General features: G+C 33.1%; 1 protein-coding gene across 2 annotated transcripts; it reads right to left on the minus strand.

The window, feature by feature from the left end:
- Nucleotides 1-33: 33 nt before the first annotated feature.
- On the minus strand, nt 34-16,035 carry LOC129909087 (enhanced level of genomic instability 1). 2 transcript variants are annotated; one of them, XM_055986039.1, is made up of 4 exons: nt 15,623-16,035; nt 14,547-15,549; nt 8,425-11,097; nt 34-476 (listed from the first exon to the last, which is right to left on the minus strand). In XM_055986039.1, the coding sequence occupies exons 2-4, from the start codon at nt 15,506-15,508 to the stop codon at nt 197-199; spliced, it is 3,915 nt and encodes a 1,304-aa protein (XP_055842014.1). In that variant the 5' UTR covers nt 15,509-15,549; nt 15,623-16,035; the 3' UTR covers nt 34-196. The 2 variants fall into 2 exon arrangements, with proteins under 2 accessions (XP_055842014.1, XP_055842015.1); XM_055986040.1 differs by having other exon boundaries at nt 14,547-16,035.
- Nucleotides 16,036-16,143: the final 108 nt, after the last annotated feature.

Raw genomic sequence — 16,143 nt, forward strand, 5'->3', positions numbered from 1 at the left:
TTAAAGAAAAAAAAAAAAACGATTTTTTATTATTATTTTGTTCGTTAAGAACGCAAGATATTTCGTTAGGCAAAATATCCGTCTGAGACCTAGAAAGAACACTTACAGTTTGTTGCTACAAATATAACATAAATTAAATTAAAAATTATTATTATAAATCCATTTTACTTTGTTTTAATATATTTTTTTTTTAATTTTAATCGGATTTTTGTGACGACGATGTTTGCGAAAGAAGTATAATGTCTGTTGGATCGTTCAAGATATCGCATGCTCTTTCGAAATTATCCGCCGTTGAAAACGAACCAAGATTCACACAACTGTTGCGCAGATAATGATAGAAGCGGGATCCACGTCGTTCACAGTTTGATCGATTCTTTTCACTTCGACAAATTGAACGAAGTGATGGTTCATAGTCTAATGCTAGGGATCGAGACGATCGTAGAGGGGTGACTGGAGAATAGTTGGTTAAAGTGACACTGAAAAAAAGACAAACAGAAGAAAAAATATTATTTTTTTTAATGATTAAATTTTATTTTTATTTTATCTGAATTTTATTAATTTTTGTGGTAAGCTTGGTCGTATAATAATAAAAAAAAAATAATATCAGTCTAAATGAAATGATAAATCGGAAATGTGTTAAAATTCCAGTGAATCATTGTGGGGAAGGTTTTAATCATTCGCAGTGATAAGAAGAGCGAGAGTACAAAATATTTATAGAAATCTCGGGGGAATTCAATTTTATAATCTTTACAATGAAGCAGAGAATGAAAACAAGCTTTCGCTGGAAATGAACTCATCATTATGATGTGATTTATATTTTGAAGCAAATAAAACCTCGTCCAGATTGATACAAATTTACGCCTAGAATTTTTTGTGCGGAGCAAATATTTTCCCTAAAAACTGTTTTTAAATGAACTGATGCCTTGTCTTCATGTTTTACTGTTCAGTTTGTACGTGGAATATTTTTATTTATTAATTTGTTCATAAGAAGTTGCCTTATTTATATTACAACAATGATTTTAATATACCTACTACATTTTTGTTTTTTGTATGAACTCAAGTATGTCATTGGATTTTTTGCATAACAAAGAATTATTAGGTTTTTTTTTTGAATTGTTGGAGTGATTTAAAAAAATATTTTTTTCATATAAAGAAGAAAAAAAAAAAAAATAAAAACCTACTTATAGCCCAGTCATTTTAGTCATTTTTAAGCCCAATCTGCGGAAAAATTCCTACTGGGCTGAATTTTGGTATACAGCTTAATGACGGCTTTGTTATGAAGATGTGAAAAATCGACATTGATATCGTGTCCGCGTTAAGAGTTATAGGGGTCAAAAGGTCACAAAAACTGGTTTTTCACGATTTTCAGCAAAACGTTAAGTCTTATCAAAAAATTTTCAATGCAAGAATTGTAGACCAGATTATTATATATAAAAAGTGTCATGACACTTTTTTTCCTAAGACCCACCGTTTCTTAGGTATAACGATTCAAAAAGTTGAAGTTTAGTTGTAATCGTCATAATCCTATTCCTGAAAAAAAACTCCTAACTGAAAAGTTCCGGAAATTTCATAATTTTTTTAGCTTGAATTTCGTTCCTCAACTGTTAAGAATATGGGGAAACCAAAAAAAAATGGAAATTTTCGCCATTTTTCCGATTGGGGCCCTTCTCCCGAAACCATTTCCCTGGGAATTTTTGTTTAGAATATGTCTGAAAATATACAGGATGTGCAATAGAGAATGGACAACCCTAAAACGGCTTATAGCTACACTTATGATTGTTCTAAAAAACAGACAGAAAAAAGTTCTATCGCAACCAGTTCATAAAATATGGACTTTTTTTCGTTCAGTGTATTTTAAATTTTATCATCTTATGTTTTCGTTCACTACAACCACGAATGAATAAATTTTATTTATTTCTTTTTTTTATAATTTTCTACAATAATTGGATGAGTACATAAACACTTTAAAAATTTCATAGCTGTTGCACATTTTCGTAAAAAAAATTTTGAAATCTGTTTTTTGATGCAAAATGTAAAAAAAGTATTTCATGAAAAATTTTAAACACCTGTGGTATAAAATAAATCTATAGAAACCTAGGTGGCCATCTTTCTTAAAAATATTCTCCTTATACCAGAATATTTTTAAGAAAGTTGGCCACCTAGGTTTCTATAGTAATATTTTATACCACAGGTGTTTAAAATTTTTCATAAAATACTTTTTTTACATTTTGCATCAAAAAACAGATTTCAAAATTTTTTTTACAAAAATGTGCAATAGCTGTGCAGTTTTTTAAGCATTTATGTACTCATACAATTATTGTAGAAAATTATAAAAAAAAGAAATAAATAAAATTCATTCATTCGTGGTTGTAGTGAACGACAACATAAGATGATAAAATTTAAAATACACTGAACGAAAAAAAGTCCATATTTTATGAACTGGTTGCGATAGAACTTTTTTCTATCTGTTTTTTAGAACAATCATAAGTGTAGCTATAAGCCGTTTTAGGGTTGTCCATTCTCTATTGCACATCCTGTATATTTTCAGACATATTCTAAACAAAAATTCCCAGGGAAATGGTTTCGGGAGAAGGGCCCCAATCGGAAAAATGGCGAAAATTTCCATTTTTTTTTGGTTTCCCCATATTCTTAACAGTTGAGGAACGAAATTCAAGCTTAAAAAAATTATGACATTTCCGGAACTTTTCAGTTAGGAGTTTTTTTTTCAGGAATAGGATTATGACGATTACAACTAAACTTCAACTTTTTGAATCGTTATACCTAAGAAACGGTGGGTCTTAGGAAAAAAAGTGTCATGACACTTTTTATATATAATAATCTGGTCTACAATTCTTGCATTGAAAATTTTTTGATAAGACTTAACGTTTTGCTGAAAATCGTGAAAAACCAGTTTTTGTGACCTTTTGACCCCTATAACTCTTAACGCGGACACGATATCAATGTCGATTTTTCACATCTTCATAACAAAGCCGTCATTAAGCTGTATACCAAAATTCAGCCCAGTAGGAATTTTTCCGCAGATAAAACCTAAAATTACTGGACTATTATTAAAAACTCAAAATTGATTTTTGAAAGTTTTTCTTAATTTTTAACATTAGATTACTAAAAAGTCTTTTTTTACAATAATGTTCGTTGAAATCGGTAAAATGGCTTACGAGTCAGAAATAAATAAAACGGTTCTATGACAAGTACCGTTAATAACGGTTTAAAAATTATTTTTTTTTTATTTCAAATATAAGACGTTATGGCACGTATTTTTTAAATTGTTAGAGCCGTTTTTCAAAAAAAAACATTTAGGTTTTATGGCAAGTAAATACCGTTAATTTGATTCTAAACATAAAGGAGATGGCAGATTTTTCTATGGAGCTTGGGCCCAGTGTGTTCACTAACGAAATTGGTATCAAATGAAAGGTGACGGTAAGCACATTACGTGGGTAAAATATTTTCAAATTCGTTAGTGGGGTTTTGGAGATATTTGAGTTTGAAGTTTCGGATTTCACAATCAAGATTTCAGCTAATTTTTCGAACAATTAATCGTAGAATGCGTAATAATGGGTGTACAGAAATAATATTGGTATCAAATGAAAGGTATTTCTCTTGTCTATAAATATATATCAAAAGTTTTTTTCTTTGTTAAAAACAAATAATACATATTAGGTATTTACTTCTCAAAAGGTGATTTTTTTAAGCGAGGCATTTGGCACATCGAAATATCAAAATATTCAGTGGTGACATGCACTTTTTTTTGTAATTTTTCGATAGCTTAATGTGTTACCTTTAATTCTATATATAAAATAGTTCTATAAAACATACAAAAACCTTATAATAAGCAAAATACACAAATAATACAGTAAAATAAGGAGAGAAAAGGGGTAAATCTCGGAATGAATGTTAGTAGAAATTTTTTTTGCTCAATATCTTCCTTTTGCCATTCTATAACATATCTCAAAAGTCTAGAAAAATCTCATGTCCGCTTGTCGCGATTTCAAGGTCAAATCGCGAAATGGAGATTTTCAAAATTAGCAAAAATAGGCTATGGTATTATATACACATATGATACATGATTTCAATGTATTTTTTAATGCTGATTCCAAAAAATCTAAAATCAAGACAATCTGACGTCTCTGGAAAAAGTTATACCTGTTTTTCATCTGTCAACTCATATTATTATAATAGTTGCAAACTTACTGCCGAAAAACCCTTAAAAGTTATGGTAGATGAACCAAATTTTGCATGAAGATTTTAGAATCCATCATTATTAAATATCAAAACAATCCATTACAAAAAGTATATATACCTACGAAATAATGGTATTTTTTGATGGAGGGGCAAATTTTTGGATATGCACTAAAGAAGATTCTTGTTCATCTTAGGAATAAGTGCTAATAGGCTATATTTTTTGTTTCTATGTTTGTTTGGATATTCTATAACTTATGTCAAAAATCTAAAAAAATCTCATGTCCGCAAGTCCTAATTTTCCTGGCTTGAAGATAAGATGCATTTATAAAAAAATTGAAAAACTACACTTTAGATATTTGTGTTAGATCAACATGAATGAGGTGCATTGCTTTTCAGGGATTGTCAGATTGATTTGTTTATGGATTTTGTTTGAATCGGCGTTAAAAAATACCTTGAAATCATATGGGTTATGTTGGTATACATATAAGAATCTAAAGTTTTCTTATTATTTTTTTAAATCTTCACCTAACTTTAGTTTAACCTGGAAAATTAGGACTTGCGGAAATGAGATTTTTTTAGATTTTTGAAAGTAGTTAAAAAAAATCCAAACAAAGATTAAAATGAAAAAATTAGCCTATTGGCACTTATTCCTAAGATGAACAAGAATCTTCTTTAGTGCATATCCTAAAATTTGCCCCTCCATCAAATAATACCATTATTTCGTAGGTATATATATTTTTTGTAATGGATTGTTTTGATATTTAATAATGATGGATTCTAAAATCTTCATGCAAGATTTGGTTCATCTACCATAACTTTTAAGGGTTTTTCGGCAGTAAGTTTGCAACTATTATAATAATATGAGTTGACAGATGAAAAACAGGTATAACTTTTTCCAGAGACGTCAGATTGTCTTGATTTTAGATTTTTTGGAATCATTAAAAAATACATTGAAATCATGTATCATATGTGTATATAATACCATAGCCTATTTTTGCTAATTTTGAAAATCTCCATTTCGCGATTTGACCTTGAAATCGCGACAAGCGGACATGAGATTTTTCTAGACTTTTGAGATATGTTATAGAATGATTAGATTTTTGAGGGTAGTTAAAAAAAATCCAAACAAAGATTAAAATGAAAAAATTAGCCTATTGGCACTTATTCCTAAGATGAACAAGAATCTTCTTTAGTGCATATCCTAAAATTTGCCCCTCCATCAAATAATACCATTATTTCGTAGGTATATATATTTTTTGTAATGGATTGTTTTGATATTTAATAATGATGGATTCTAAAATCTTAATGCAAGATTTGGTTCATCTACCATAACTTTTAAGGGTTTTTCGGCAGTAAGTTTGCAACTATTATAATAATATGAGTTGACAGATGAAAAACAGGTATAACTTTTTCCAGAGACGTCAGATTGTCTTGATTTTAGATTTTTTGGAATCATTAAAAAATACATTGAAATCATGTATCATGTGTGTATATAATACCATAGCCTATTTTTGCTAATTTTGAAAATCTCCATTTCGCGATTTGACCTTGAAATCGCGACAAGCGGACATGAGATTTTTCTAGACTTTTGAGATATATTATAGAATGGCAAAAGGAAGATATTGAGCAAAAAAAATTTCTACTAACATTCATTCCGAGGTTAAACCCTTATTTGACTGGACTAAAAAACGCGCTAAAATATGCCTATTAAATAATAAGAATAGAAACTATAGTTCAGTCAATGGGGAAAAATCTGGAAAAAGCTATGACGTCAGCTAAGTTTGAATGCAGTATTGGAGAGGGGTTTATCCCAAGTACAAATCTCAGATTGCGTATTGTTGGGTCTTGTGGGGCGACCGCCATTTTGAAAAACGCATTTGTCTCAATATCTCGAGAACGACTGGTCGGACAGAAAACTAGAAAGAACTTTTTAGACTAGAAATTAGTTAATCTTTCTTTTTCTAGTACATCATTTTTCTCTAGGAGTTATAATTTCAGAGTTACACTACCGAAAATTGTGTGTTTTTTGATATTTTAAATATTTTAAACAACCCTTAGAGTTAAGTGCGGAATTACTGAGAATGAGATACTTTGCGGTTCTGTTACTCTGAAAGTATAACTCCTAGAGAAAAATGATGTACTAGAAAAAGAAAGATTAACTAATTTCCAATCTAAAAAGTCCTTTCTACGCATTCTACGATTAATTGTTCGGAAAAATAGCTGAAATCTTGATTTTGAAATCCGAAACTTCAAACTCAAATATCTCCAAAACCCCACTAACGAATTTGAAAATATTTTACCCACGTAATGTGCTTACCGTCACCTTTCATTTGATACCCATTTCGTTAGTGAACACACTGGGCCCAAAAATGTGCCATCTCCTTTAATTCTTCTCTCGGGTATTTCCAAAAACCCTTTACGAAGAAGAAGAAAACGTAAACAAGAATTTGTTTTTGTTTGTTTTGGACTTTATGAAATTAATTCAATTTGATGTTTTGTTTGACCTTTAGTCCAAAATAATGCGTTTCGCCCTGTTTACCAACCTAAACCACGGGCAATATTCTATTTAGGTGCACGAATTTAATCAAATTCCCCTAAAATAATATAGTTTACAGTGAGTTTTCACTGTAAAATATAATATGTGTTGGTAATCATCAACTAAAAATTTTGCGTATAAGAAGGGTACAACAGCATCTTACTGATGAGCCCAACTGTTGTGCCTGGGCGAAACGCATTATTTTGGACTAAAGGTCAAACAAAACATCAAATTGAAAAACCCTTTACTCTCAAGTTTGAGGTAAATCGTTTCAGTAATTTGGCCTATAGCACGAGATATATCTGTCTGTCTCTTTACAGTTAGAATTGCGAGACCAACTTTTTCGCACTTTCCATCATCTTATCTCGAGTATGAATCCTTAATTTGCCCTGCTATAGTATACTACAGCTGCGTGGGACCCAGCAGTACATTTTTTTATTTAAAAATTGAGAACCACTTAACTTAAAACATTCTTACTCCAAAGATATGTACTTCATTGCCAACTGTCAAAGTTATAGCATGTGGGTTAACTAAAATGTAGACAGTAACGGAAATTTGCTCTTGAAACTGAAAACAAGCTGATTTTTCCCATAAACAACAATTTTTTAATGGGAATTTAAAAGGAAAACAAATTTCATTAAAAGAAATTGCAACAAAAAAGAGTAATTTCACCATTAATTATGATAAGAAATCAAATATTGGGAGTATATTTGAGTCTCTTGCAATGCTTTTTTTTTGTCAACAACAAAAATGATAAGTAGGTATTGATTTCGGTGCTACACAGCATTATACTATGAAGAGTAGCTGGAAAGGTGAAAATCCAGTTGTTTTTAAAATCAATGAAATCAAATAGCTTTACGCAAAATTATTTGAGCGGCAAGCTTACTATCGGTTAGTCAAATGACAAAACGAGGAAACTACACTTAGGACCAAAACAAACGGAATCAAATAAATTGTATATTAGACTGATTAAAAAAAAAAAAATATTTTTTTTGTTCAAAGCATTACCGAAAATATTGTTGGAAATGACAAAAAAAAAATACTAGCTGCGTTCCTTTGGAAATATTTATCTACTGCTTAGTACTTAAAACTACTTTGAACTACTTTTGCTATACTTAAAAAGTAGTTCAAAGCAGCTTTAAGTACTAAGCAGTAGATAAATATTTCCAAAGGAACGCAGCTACTGTAAAGAAAATGATTAAATCTAGCCTTTTTGATGAATCATTAAAAAGTTATAAAATTCCAAACTCAAAAACACAATCTTTCCCATGTAAATCATATCGTCGCCCTAGTATTGAAGTGCCGTATACGCCATTTTTACATTTTTGGGAAATCGCATTTAAATGTTCGGAAGATAAATGGGTTACCATTTTTTTGACTTTTTTTCAAATGCCCATAACTCCCAAAATATATGGCTGCGATTTTTTTTATTATTTTTCTGATAACTGTCACCATCTACCCTATCTACCGTTTTCGTTTCGACGTTAACTTTTGGGACACCCTGTATACTTCATAAGATCTCTATAAAGCTTTTGTTTCAAGCTTTTCAATTATGCCATTAACATTCAGTCATGTCAATTACATTGGATACAAAACCCCACAAGTCCAGTTTTCACTTTCCGACAATCATGGTCAAAAGCAAATTAAACAACAAGACCATTTAAATATAAAACAAAAATTAAACTCACCCGTCGTGCGGCGAATCGAATAAATTATAAGCATAATGTCCAGCACCTAGATTCCTTTCAATTGCACGTTCGACCAGACAATGAGCCATTTCCTCACTCAAATTATTCGTTAGACGATCTTCACTTTCTTGTACACCAGCAATCATAGTTGCAGCCGAAAGATTCTCATAGAAATTCCCCAACGCCTGCGAGACTGAGGTTCGATTAAGAGCACACAACCAAGCTTTTTTCGGACTTCTAGATTTCCGACGTGTCGTTGTTTCTGTAAGATTTCTCGAAACTTTAAAAATTTCTGACAAGTTTGTTCGCAGTAAATGAAAATCCACTGGGAATGGTATTCGACATTTTGTATTCTGACAAACTGTATAGAATTCAAAAAGACCCTTGTGATAGTTTACATATTTGTTCTTGTCATCTTCTGCAGCTAAAAATTCGGTAACTTCAATGGACTCTTCAGAATATCGTCTCTTGTTTGGCGATACAAAAAACTCCGAAGACGAAGTCCCTTTATCATCGTATCTTTTAATCGACTTTACCAGTCTATCGCCACCGCTTTGAATATAAAATTGCATCTCCAGGATTGTCTTTCTTAGGTGCTTACGATTCAACAGGTACAAGCTTACGAGATCATTCAGTTCAACTGGACAGTTTTCGATCAGCGAAAGCACGGAAAGGAACTTTGATATATTCAGCACATTCGGTGGAGTAAACCTAATTGTGTTTTGATTAATCAAACGTTGAAGGTGTTGGCAATTTTCATTTGTAGCCATTATTATTACGGGACGCTTGGAAGTCGATGCTAGTGTGTAGAGTGCATCAACGAAACCAGCGTCATGTTGCTCAAATATAACATCGGCGTCTTCAATCAGTATCAAAGATTTTCTGGTCTGCTCGATATCCTCTATTGTGCGTTCTTCACCAGATTGTCTCTTCTTGTTGCCATTTAGTGTGTTCTTTAAAAGATTCTTGGTATTGGATTTCGCATTTTTGCGTACCTGATGCGACTGCGTTGCTTCTTGTAGCTCTTGCAGTAGTTTCTTACCTGTGCGCTTCATGCCAGCATTGACTTCGAGTACGGCAAAATTCATCTCATTGGCTAAGGCAAACACTGCGTTGGTTTTCCCACTAGAATTTGGTCCTAGGAGTACAACTGAATTGGAAGACGCACTGTTGCTATTGCTTGAATCGTTCAAGTCGGCAAACGCACTCGAATCAGTTGCTCGTGCCATTCCACGCCATGAAGATAGAAACTCTTTCAATTGATTAACTGGTGCAACATTGACCAACACTTGATCCGACGACATTGCTTTATATTTCTCCGTAAAGAGGAGTTCCCCATTGGGCGCCGACGGGGGTGGCTTTTCTTCTTCAGCGTCTGGATCGAATTTCTCTTTTGTGAGTGAGCGTCGAGTACTACTGCGCGTTACAACAAACGAGTCTGTAAATTGCTCTGCCTCTTGTTCTGAATCAACTGCACAGAAGTGACGATACTTCTCACGCAGTTGGTTGTAACACCTAAAGGTGGGGAACCTGTCATAGGTGACTTTCCATTCTTTGATAATTTGTCTTTTATTATCGATTTGTGTCAATGGATTTGGTCCAATTAGCATATTTTTTGCCAGTCCTCGAAAATCTTTTTGTGTACATGTTGTAAAGGTGCCTATCATTCGTCTTTTTATCTTTCTCGTTGGAGTTTTTTGGTCTTCGTCGTCATCTTCAATGATCGGACGTAATTTGAAAGGGATCACGCCTTTTTCTTTTGGGGTGGTGGTAATTTTCTCAGGAGTTAGCTGCTCTATGTGACTCACACTCGGAAACTCTTCGATGGCTTCCTCGTACGATTGTTCGTATTGCTTTTGTTTAGCCATTTCGAGACGCATTTTCTCCGGTACACCGGACATCAAAAATTCTTGCCTTGCTCGTAGCGTCTCTGGATCTATGCTTGGCTTTGGTACTGCTTTTATAAAGAGCGGCGCGAGTTTCTTTGGAGTTTGCTTTGGGCTTTCGCTATCCACATCGATAATTTCAGGTTCGTCTAGCTTTGGAGTCTTTTTAATGGAACGAGCAACTGGTTTTTCTTCAGGTTTTTCGGGCGGAAGTTTCTTTTCTTCTGTTTTTGATGATATGGGACTAAGATCTTGATCATATCTGGATCTTCTTGAACATTGTCGTTTTGGACGTCCAGTGCTGGTTGTAACAGGTTCTGGCGTTTCTACTACAACATTAACTGGTGTTTTGACTTCTTTTTGAATTGGTGTGTTAACTTTATGTTTTTTCGGCGGACGACCCTTTTTACGTTTTGGTGTGATATTTTCAGAAACTGTTTCAACTGGAAGTAGTTTTTGTGGAACTTCCGTTATTTCTGCTGATGCGGGTGATGATGTTTTTTTTGGAAAGTACCCCAACAAGCTGTCACGTTTTTTTATGGGCGAAGATAATTTGGATAGAAATGCAGTCGAGTCTTGACTCGCATTCTCTACCGATTCAACTGAATCACCAGATGATAATCGACGTGAAAATCTTGAACTACGTTTTGGTTTGCGAACAGGTTTTGTTTTGGCCGATTGCGATGCTTTGGTTGGTGATTTTGCTTCAGCAGTTTTATCAACAACCGGTGTTGCTGGTTTGCTATCGGATTTTGATTCAGTACCATTTGTAAGCATCGCTTTGAATCTGAAAAATAGAAAATTATGTATAAATTTATTGTTTAAGTTTTAGATTGTTCTATCAGTAAATCTAACAATGAATCGTTACATACGATATATGTCTTACATAAAAAAGGTTTTTTTCCAGTTCCAAATAATAATCACCTTAGAACTTACAAAACTAAAAATAATTACATAGTAAGTTCCTTACAGATATTTTTATTATAGTAAATTTTCTATAGTTCCCTTGCGAATTATTTAAAAAAGTGCAATTTCCGCATAGACAAAACTTGGGTTCTTATTGGTAAATCTTATAGGTAAAAAAAACATAAATTATACAATTTTACAAATGAATCATTTTTGGAGGGAGTGTTTTTGTACAGGGTAACTGATGAAACCCAAAAACCTGTTTTTGTAAAACATATAATTTTATTCATTTTATATTTCATTTAGAAAATAATTCAATTTTTGTTTATTTAATGGTTTTTAAAAACCATTAAGTTAAAACGGTTGCCATGTTGATTGACGTTCTATATATGTACATATACGGTATCTTATCAAAATATTTCTAATAAGTGCCTAAAAATTTGAAGGAGGAATCGCTTCAATTAATATTGGTGGAATGAACTGTTTTAAATTTTATCAAATTCATTTAGTTCTTGAAAACAGGAAGTTTAGTTTAGTTTATCTAATCTAGTTAACAGTCAATTCATATTCGAAAATTCTGCTCATTTACATATCCGTTTATGTATGATCATAATCTAGCATAAAGTTAAACACAGTTTCTATTTCGAGCACCTCTTGAAGGAGTTATTTGTACCGGTTTCGTCAACGTGGAAGGTTCAACTTTTTCATCTACAACTCGTCTATTTTGCTCTGATTCCCTAACGTGATTGTGCAGTCTATAACACATACCAAACATTCTTGCATGCGCAAAAAAAAATATCAAAATTTCTTGAAATCAATTATGCCGCATGCGCAACCACACAATCAACCGATTCTGAAAAAAATATGCAATAACAGTGCAGTTTTTTCAAATGATTGTGGTACCAAAAAAATTACTGTCCCTCTATTAGCTCAAGCATACGTGATACCAAAAATATAATTTATCAAAGTTTAAACAAATCCATCTCCCCGCAATATGCATTTGAGTTCTCGTGAATTTTCACATTTCAATTGCATTTTTCGGGCAGACCATTTTTTCAGTTGTAATGCCAAACTTTTTTTTGGTTCCATAATCATTTAAAAAACTGCAGTGTTATTGCATTTTTTCTCAGAATTGGCGCCAATACAAGTCGGCAGACTTACATGTTTGTTATCGCTATAAATGGACCTCTTTGCTCTATTAATATAACTCGGTTACCTCACGCGCAAGAAATCTGCTGCCGTGTATCTAGTAACATGTATCTAGTCACAGGTGATTAGATAGGTACCTAATATCGAACATTTTTTTTTTTAGATTGAAAATACAAAACTCCTAATCTCCTAAGGGGGTTTCAGTACCACGTGGCGTAATGGTTAGTGCGATGAGTTGTCACACCGGAGGTTCTGCATAAAAATCCAGAAATCCAGGCATTTTTCCAGTGCTTCGACCTGTTGCGTGAAATTGACAGAACCTCCAAGATAAGTGCATCTCACTTAAGTCACTTGTACTGAACACAAAATTCTTAATAAACGTCAAAAATTTACATTTTTTACGAAACAGAATTTTATATGCCATACCTGATGTTATCTCAGGTTCGATATTTTTTAAGTATCGTAAATTTGCCTTTCCCTACAGTGTAACCAAAAATGGCTATGAAAAATCAGCAGTTGAGTATTTATGAGCTACTGGCAAAGTGAAATGTGAAACATGATCAATTTTTGAACGAGTACCAACTGACGAAGTTAACTGGCTGAATACAATGCGGGCAAATGTAGCCATAGCTTGTAGTCTTGTAGTTAGTATGTACTTTCAAAATTAGAACGAGCGAAAACACTACTTGCGCTACATCATTGAGCCGTATGCATAAACGGTAGCAAATGCTTTTACTAGTAAATTTTTATAGTGTATTTACTATTTTCCATATGCATAAAAGACATAGTAAATGCTGAGAAGGTAGTATTTACTAAAAGAATAGTATTTACTAGTTTTGGATGAATTTTTATACCTAGTATTTACTGAAAAGTTTTCAAGTTTCTAAATACCAACTTGAAAATTTACTAGTAAAAACATTCTCATGTTAAATGCCAACATCAACAGTCGCAACCTTTTTTCAAAGCAATCGGTTTGCAGAGCATTTATTACGAGTATGCAAATATGGCAGCTTTTTTCTATGTCAGATCTGAAAAAGTTTATAAAGAGCGAAGAACGCCCGGGAATAATAATTTGAAAATGCTCTACCGTTTCAAAAAAGATTACGTTGAATATTTTATGGGTAGCATTTTATTAACAATTAATTGAGCCTAATCAATTTTGTTACCCCTTTTACAATAATAATTCTCAAGGTTCTCAATCTGAAAGAAGGGGAGGAGCAACGTCCGCTGAAGAAAAGATGAGAATTTTCTTGAGATGTGTTGAAGATCCAGGCTTTGAAGTTGGCGTTGGGGAAGGCACGGACTTGAAACTGATGAATTAACAATTTTAAAGCCTCCACTCTGCTTTTTTTATATGAGGCTGTTGAAATTTGTTAATAAGTACGGCATACTTTTCTAGTGTTTTAACAAACTCTAAGGTTGTTGAACCTTCTGCTTCGAACACTAACTTTTAACCTCTTAAAAATTGTAACACAAAAAATTGTTTACAATAGAAAAAAATTATTATGGAACGGTAATTTACAGAACAAAAAGAAGCAACAGCATTTATTTAAAGCATTTATGTAGGTAACTAGTATATACTATTACTTTCAAATGAACTAGTAGTATTTACTGGGATGAATCCAGGGGTCGAATTACTGCATACGATTACGATCATACGTTAAAGTTTTGACTATTGCTCTCTCTATTTAATCAGTAGAAAAATATAGAAACATAGCAACCATACGTTAACGAACGTATACAGTAGTTCGACCCCAGAATTTACTACATGCATACCGAATGTAGTAAATACTATTAGTTTCAGCTTCTACTAGTAGTAATAGAACTATTACCTTTTACTACTAGTAATTTCTTTCATTTTATGCATATGCCTCATTGCATTCACCTGGTAAATTTTTCGCAAACAAGCGGTATTGACCTATTAAGGGTTGGCGGCAAGTAAATGGGATTTGTGCGAAAATGTAGCCAATAAAACTAGTTAGAATTTTATAGCGTCATCTCCTATTTTATACTAAAAATAAACTACAACAATATCGGACATGACACGAGTAGATAAAGTTCGCTTTGAAATGTCATATTTTTGCGTAAATTACGGAGTAAGTCAATTTAAAATCAAATAAAGTAAAGCATAGTGTCATTTTTGTACATATTTCCTAAATTTTGTCTTAACATAAGTCTTACCTCTTTGCTCGATGTTTCATTGCCGTTTCTATATAAGCTTCAGTAGCTTCCTCTTCCAAACGACGCTTGACGCCCCCCTTTCGATCTGCCCACTCCTGCAAAAGTATCTTCCTTTTGATATGTACAATTTTCGGGCAACCATCTGGGTCTTCTGTCGGCGATGGATCTTTACCCGGTGTATTCGATCCAATGCTCTTGTTACGAGCATTCATCATCACTTCGAAAGCATTTGCTTTTTTCGGCACTACTACCTCTTTTGGTGTTTCCTCCTTGGCAGTAACCTCCTTGGCAGTGACATCCTTTGCAATAACATCTTTTGTAGTAACTTCCTTGGCAGGTACCTTCTTCGTAGTACTCTCCTTCTTCGTCGACTTTCTTGTTGCCTCCTCCTTTTTAGGCAACTCAACGACTTTAGTCACCTCCTTCACAGTGGACGGACTACAATCCAAATGTCTCTTCTTCGGAGTCCTAACAAAATGATCCAAAATCGATGCATTTTTCATTGGACTCTTCAATTCAACCCCAATTTCCTCAACATTCTTCTTACTCTCTTGCAACGGATGCTTTGGACTCTTCGGACTCACTTTAGTCGAATCTGCTGCATTGGCTTCATTCTCCGCTGCCGCAGCAGCTTCGGCCTCCTGCAGAGCTATTTTCTTTAACTCCTTCTTTCGGCGATGTTTTTGCTTGTGTTTGCGTTTAACGGAATTCAAAACTTCTTCCATGTTTTGTAAAATAAGCTTACTATCGGCACGTGGTGTCTTCACCACATAAGGTAACGAAGATATGTTATTAGTTGGATCACGTTCTGGGCTTTCAGTGGAGGTCGATTGTGATAATTTGATGCTATTGGCTTGGTCAAGTTCAATCGTTGCCCCATCAACAATAGCAACAACAGCAACTCCAAGCAAATTGGATTCGTCTTTAGTGCCACTGCCACAAGTCTGCGATACTTGGCTCATTTCTTCGGAGTATTCATTGAATATGATTTTGTTAAAATTTGCTGCAAATAGATGCAAACGTTGAGTTGTTTAGAAAATTGTCAAAGATTACTTTGCACATAATTATTTTATTACCCCCCGTGGAACTGTGAATGAATCAATGTAATATGTTTTAGCTGAGCTAAACAAAGTTTCTGATGACACCACAATTTCTATGTGATAAAATCTCCCCAAAGAGAAACGAACGAACGAATGTGGAGAACTTCAAAGCAAGCAGGGCAAAGCACACTTCACTGGCATTGTTTTTTTTTTTTTTTAGTTCAAGGTTTTTTTTTGTGTGTTCTTTGGAATTTTTGGGGGCATACAAATGAATGTTTTTTATGGAATTTGATAAAATTTAATTTGTGTTAAATTGAATTATTTGCGAGTGTGATTTGTAGTTTTTTCACATAAAAAATAAAATCGAATTTTTAATTAATTGGTTAATAAGATTTCTTTTTACCCCCGATTTATCATCAATTCGAAGTTGAACGCTTGTCAAAAAGAATAAATAAAAAGTTAAAAATGGCGCGAAAATTACTGCCAAACTGACGGCTAGAGTGTGTTCAGTGGAGGAAAATTTTTGTATTTTGTTCAATTTAAACAAGGTGATTCGA

This window comes from Episyrphus balteatus, chromosome 2 (assembly GCF_945859705.1).
Source record: "Episyrphus balteatus chromosome 2, idEpiBalt1.1, whole genome shotgun sequence".
In the NCBI taxonomy this organism is placed as follows: domain Eukaryota; kingdom Metazoa; phylum Arthropoda; class Insecta; order Diptera; family Syrphidae; genus Episyrphus; species Episyrphus balteatus.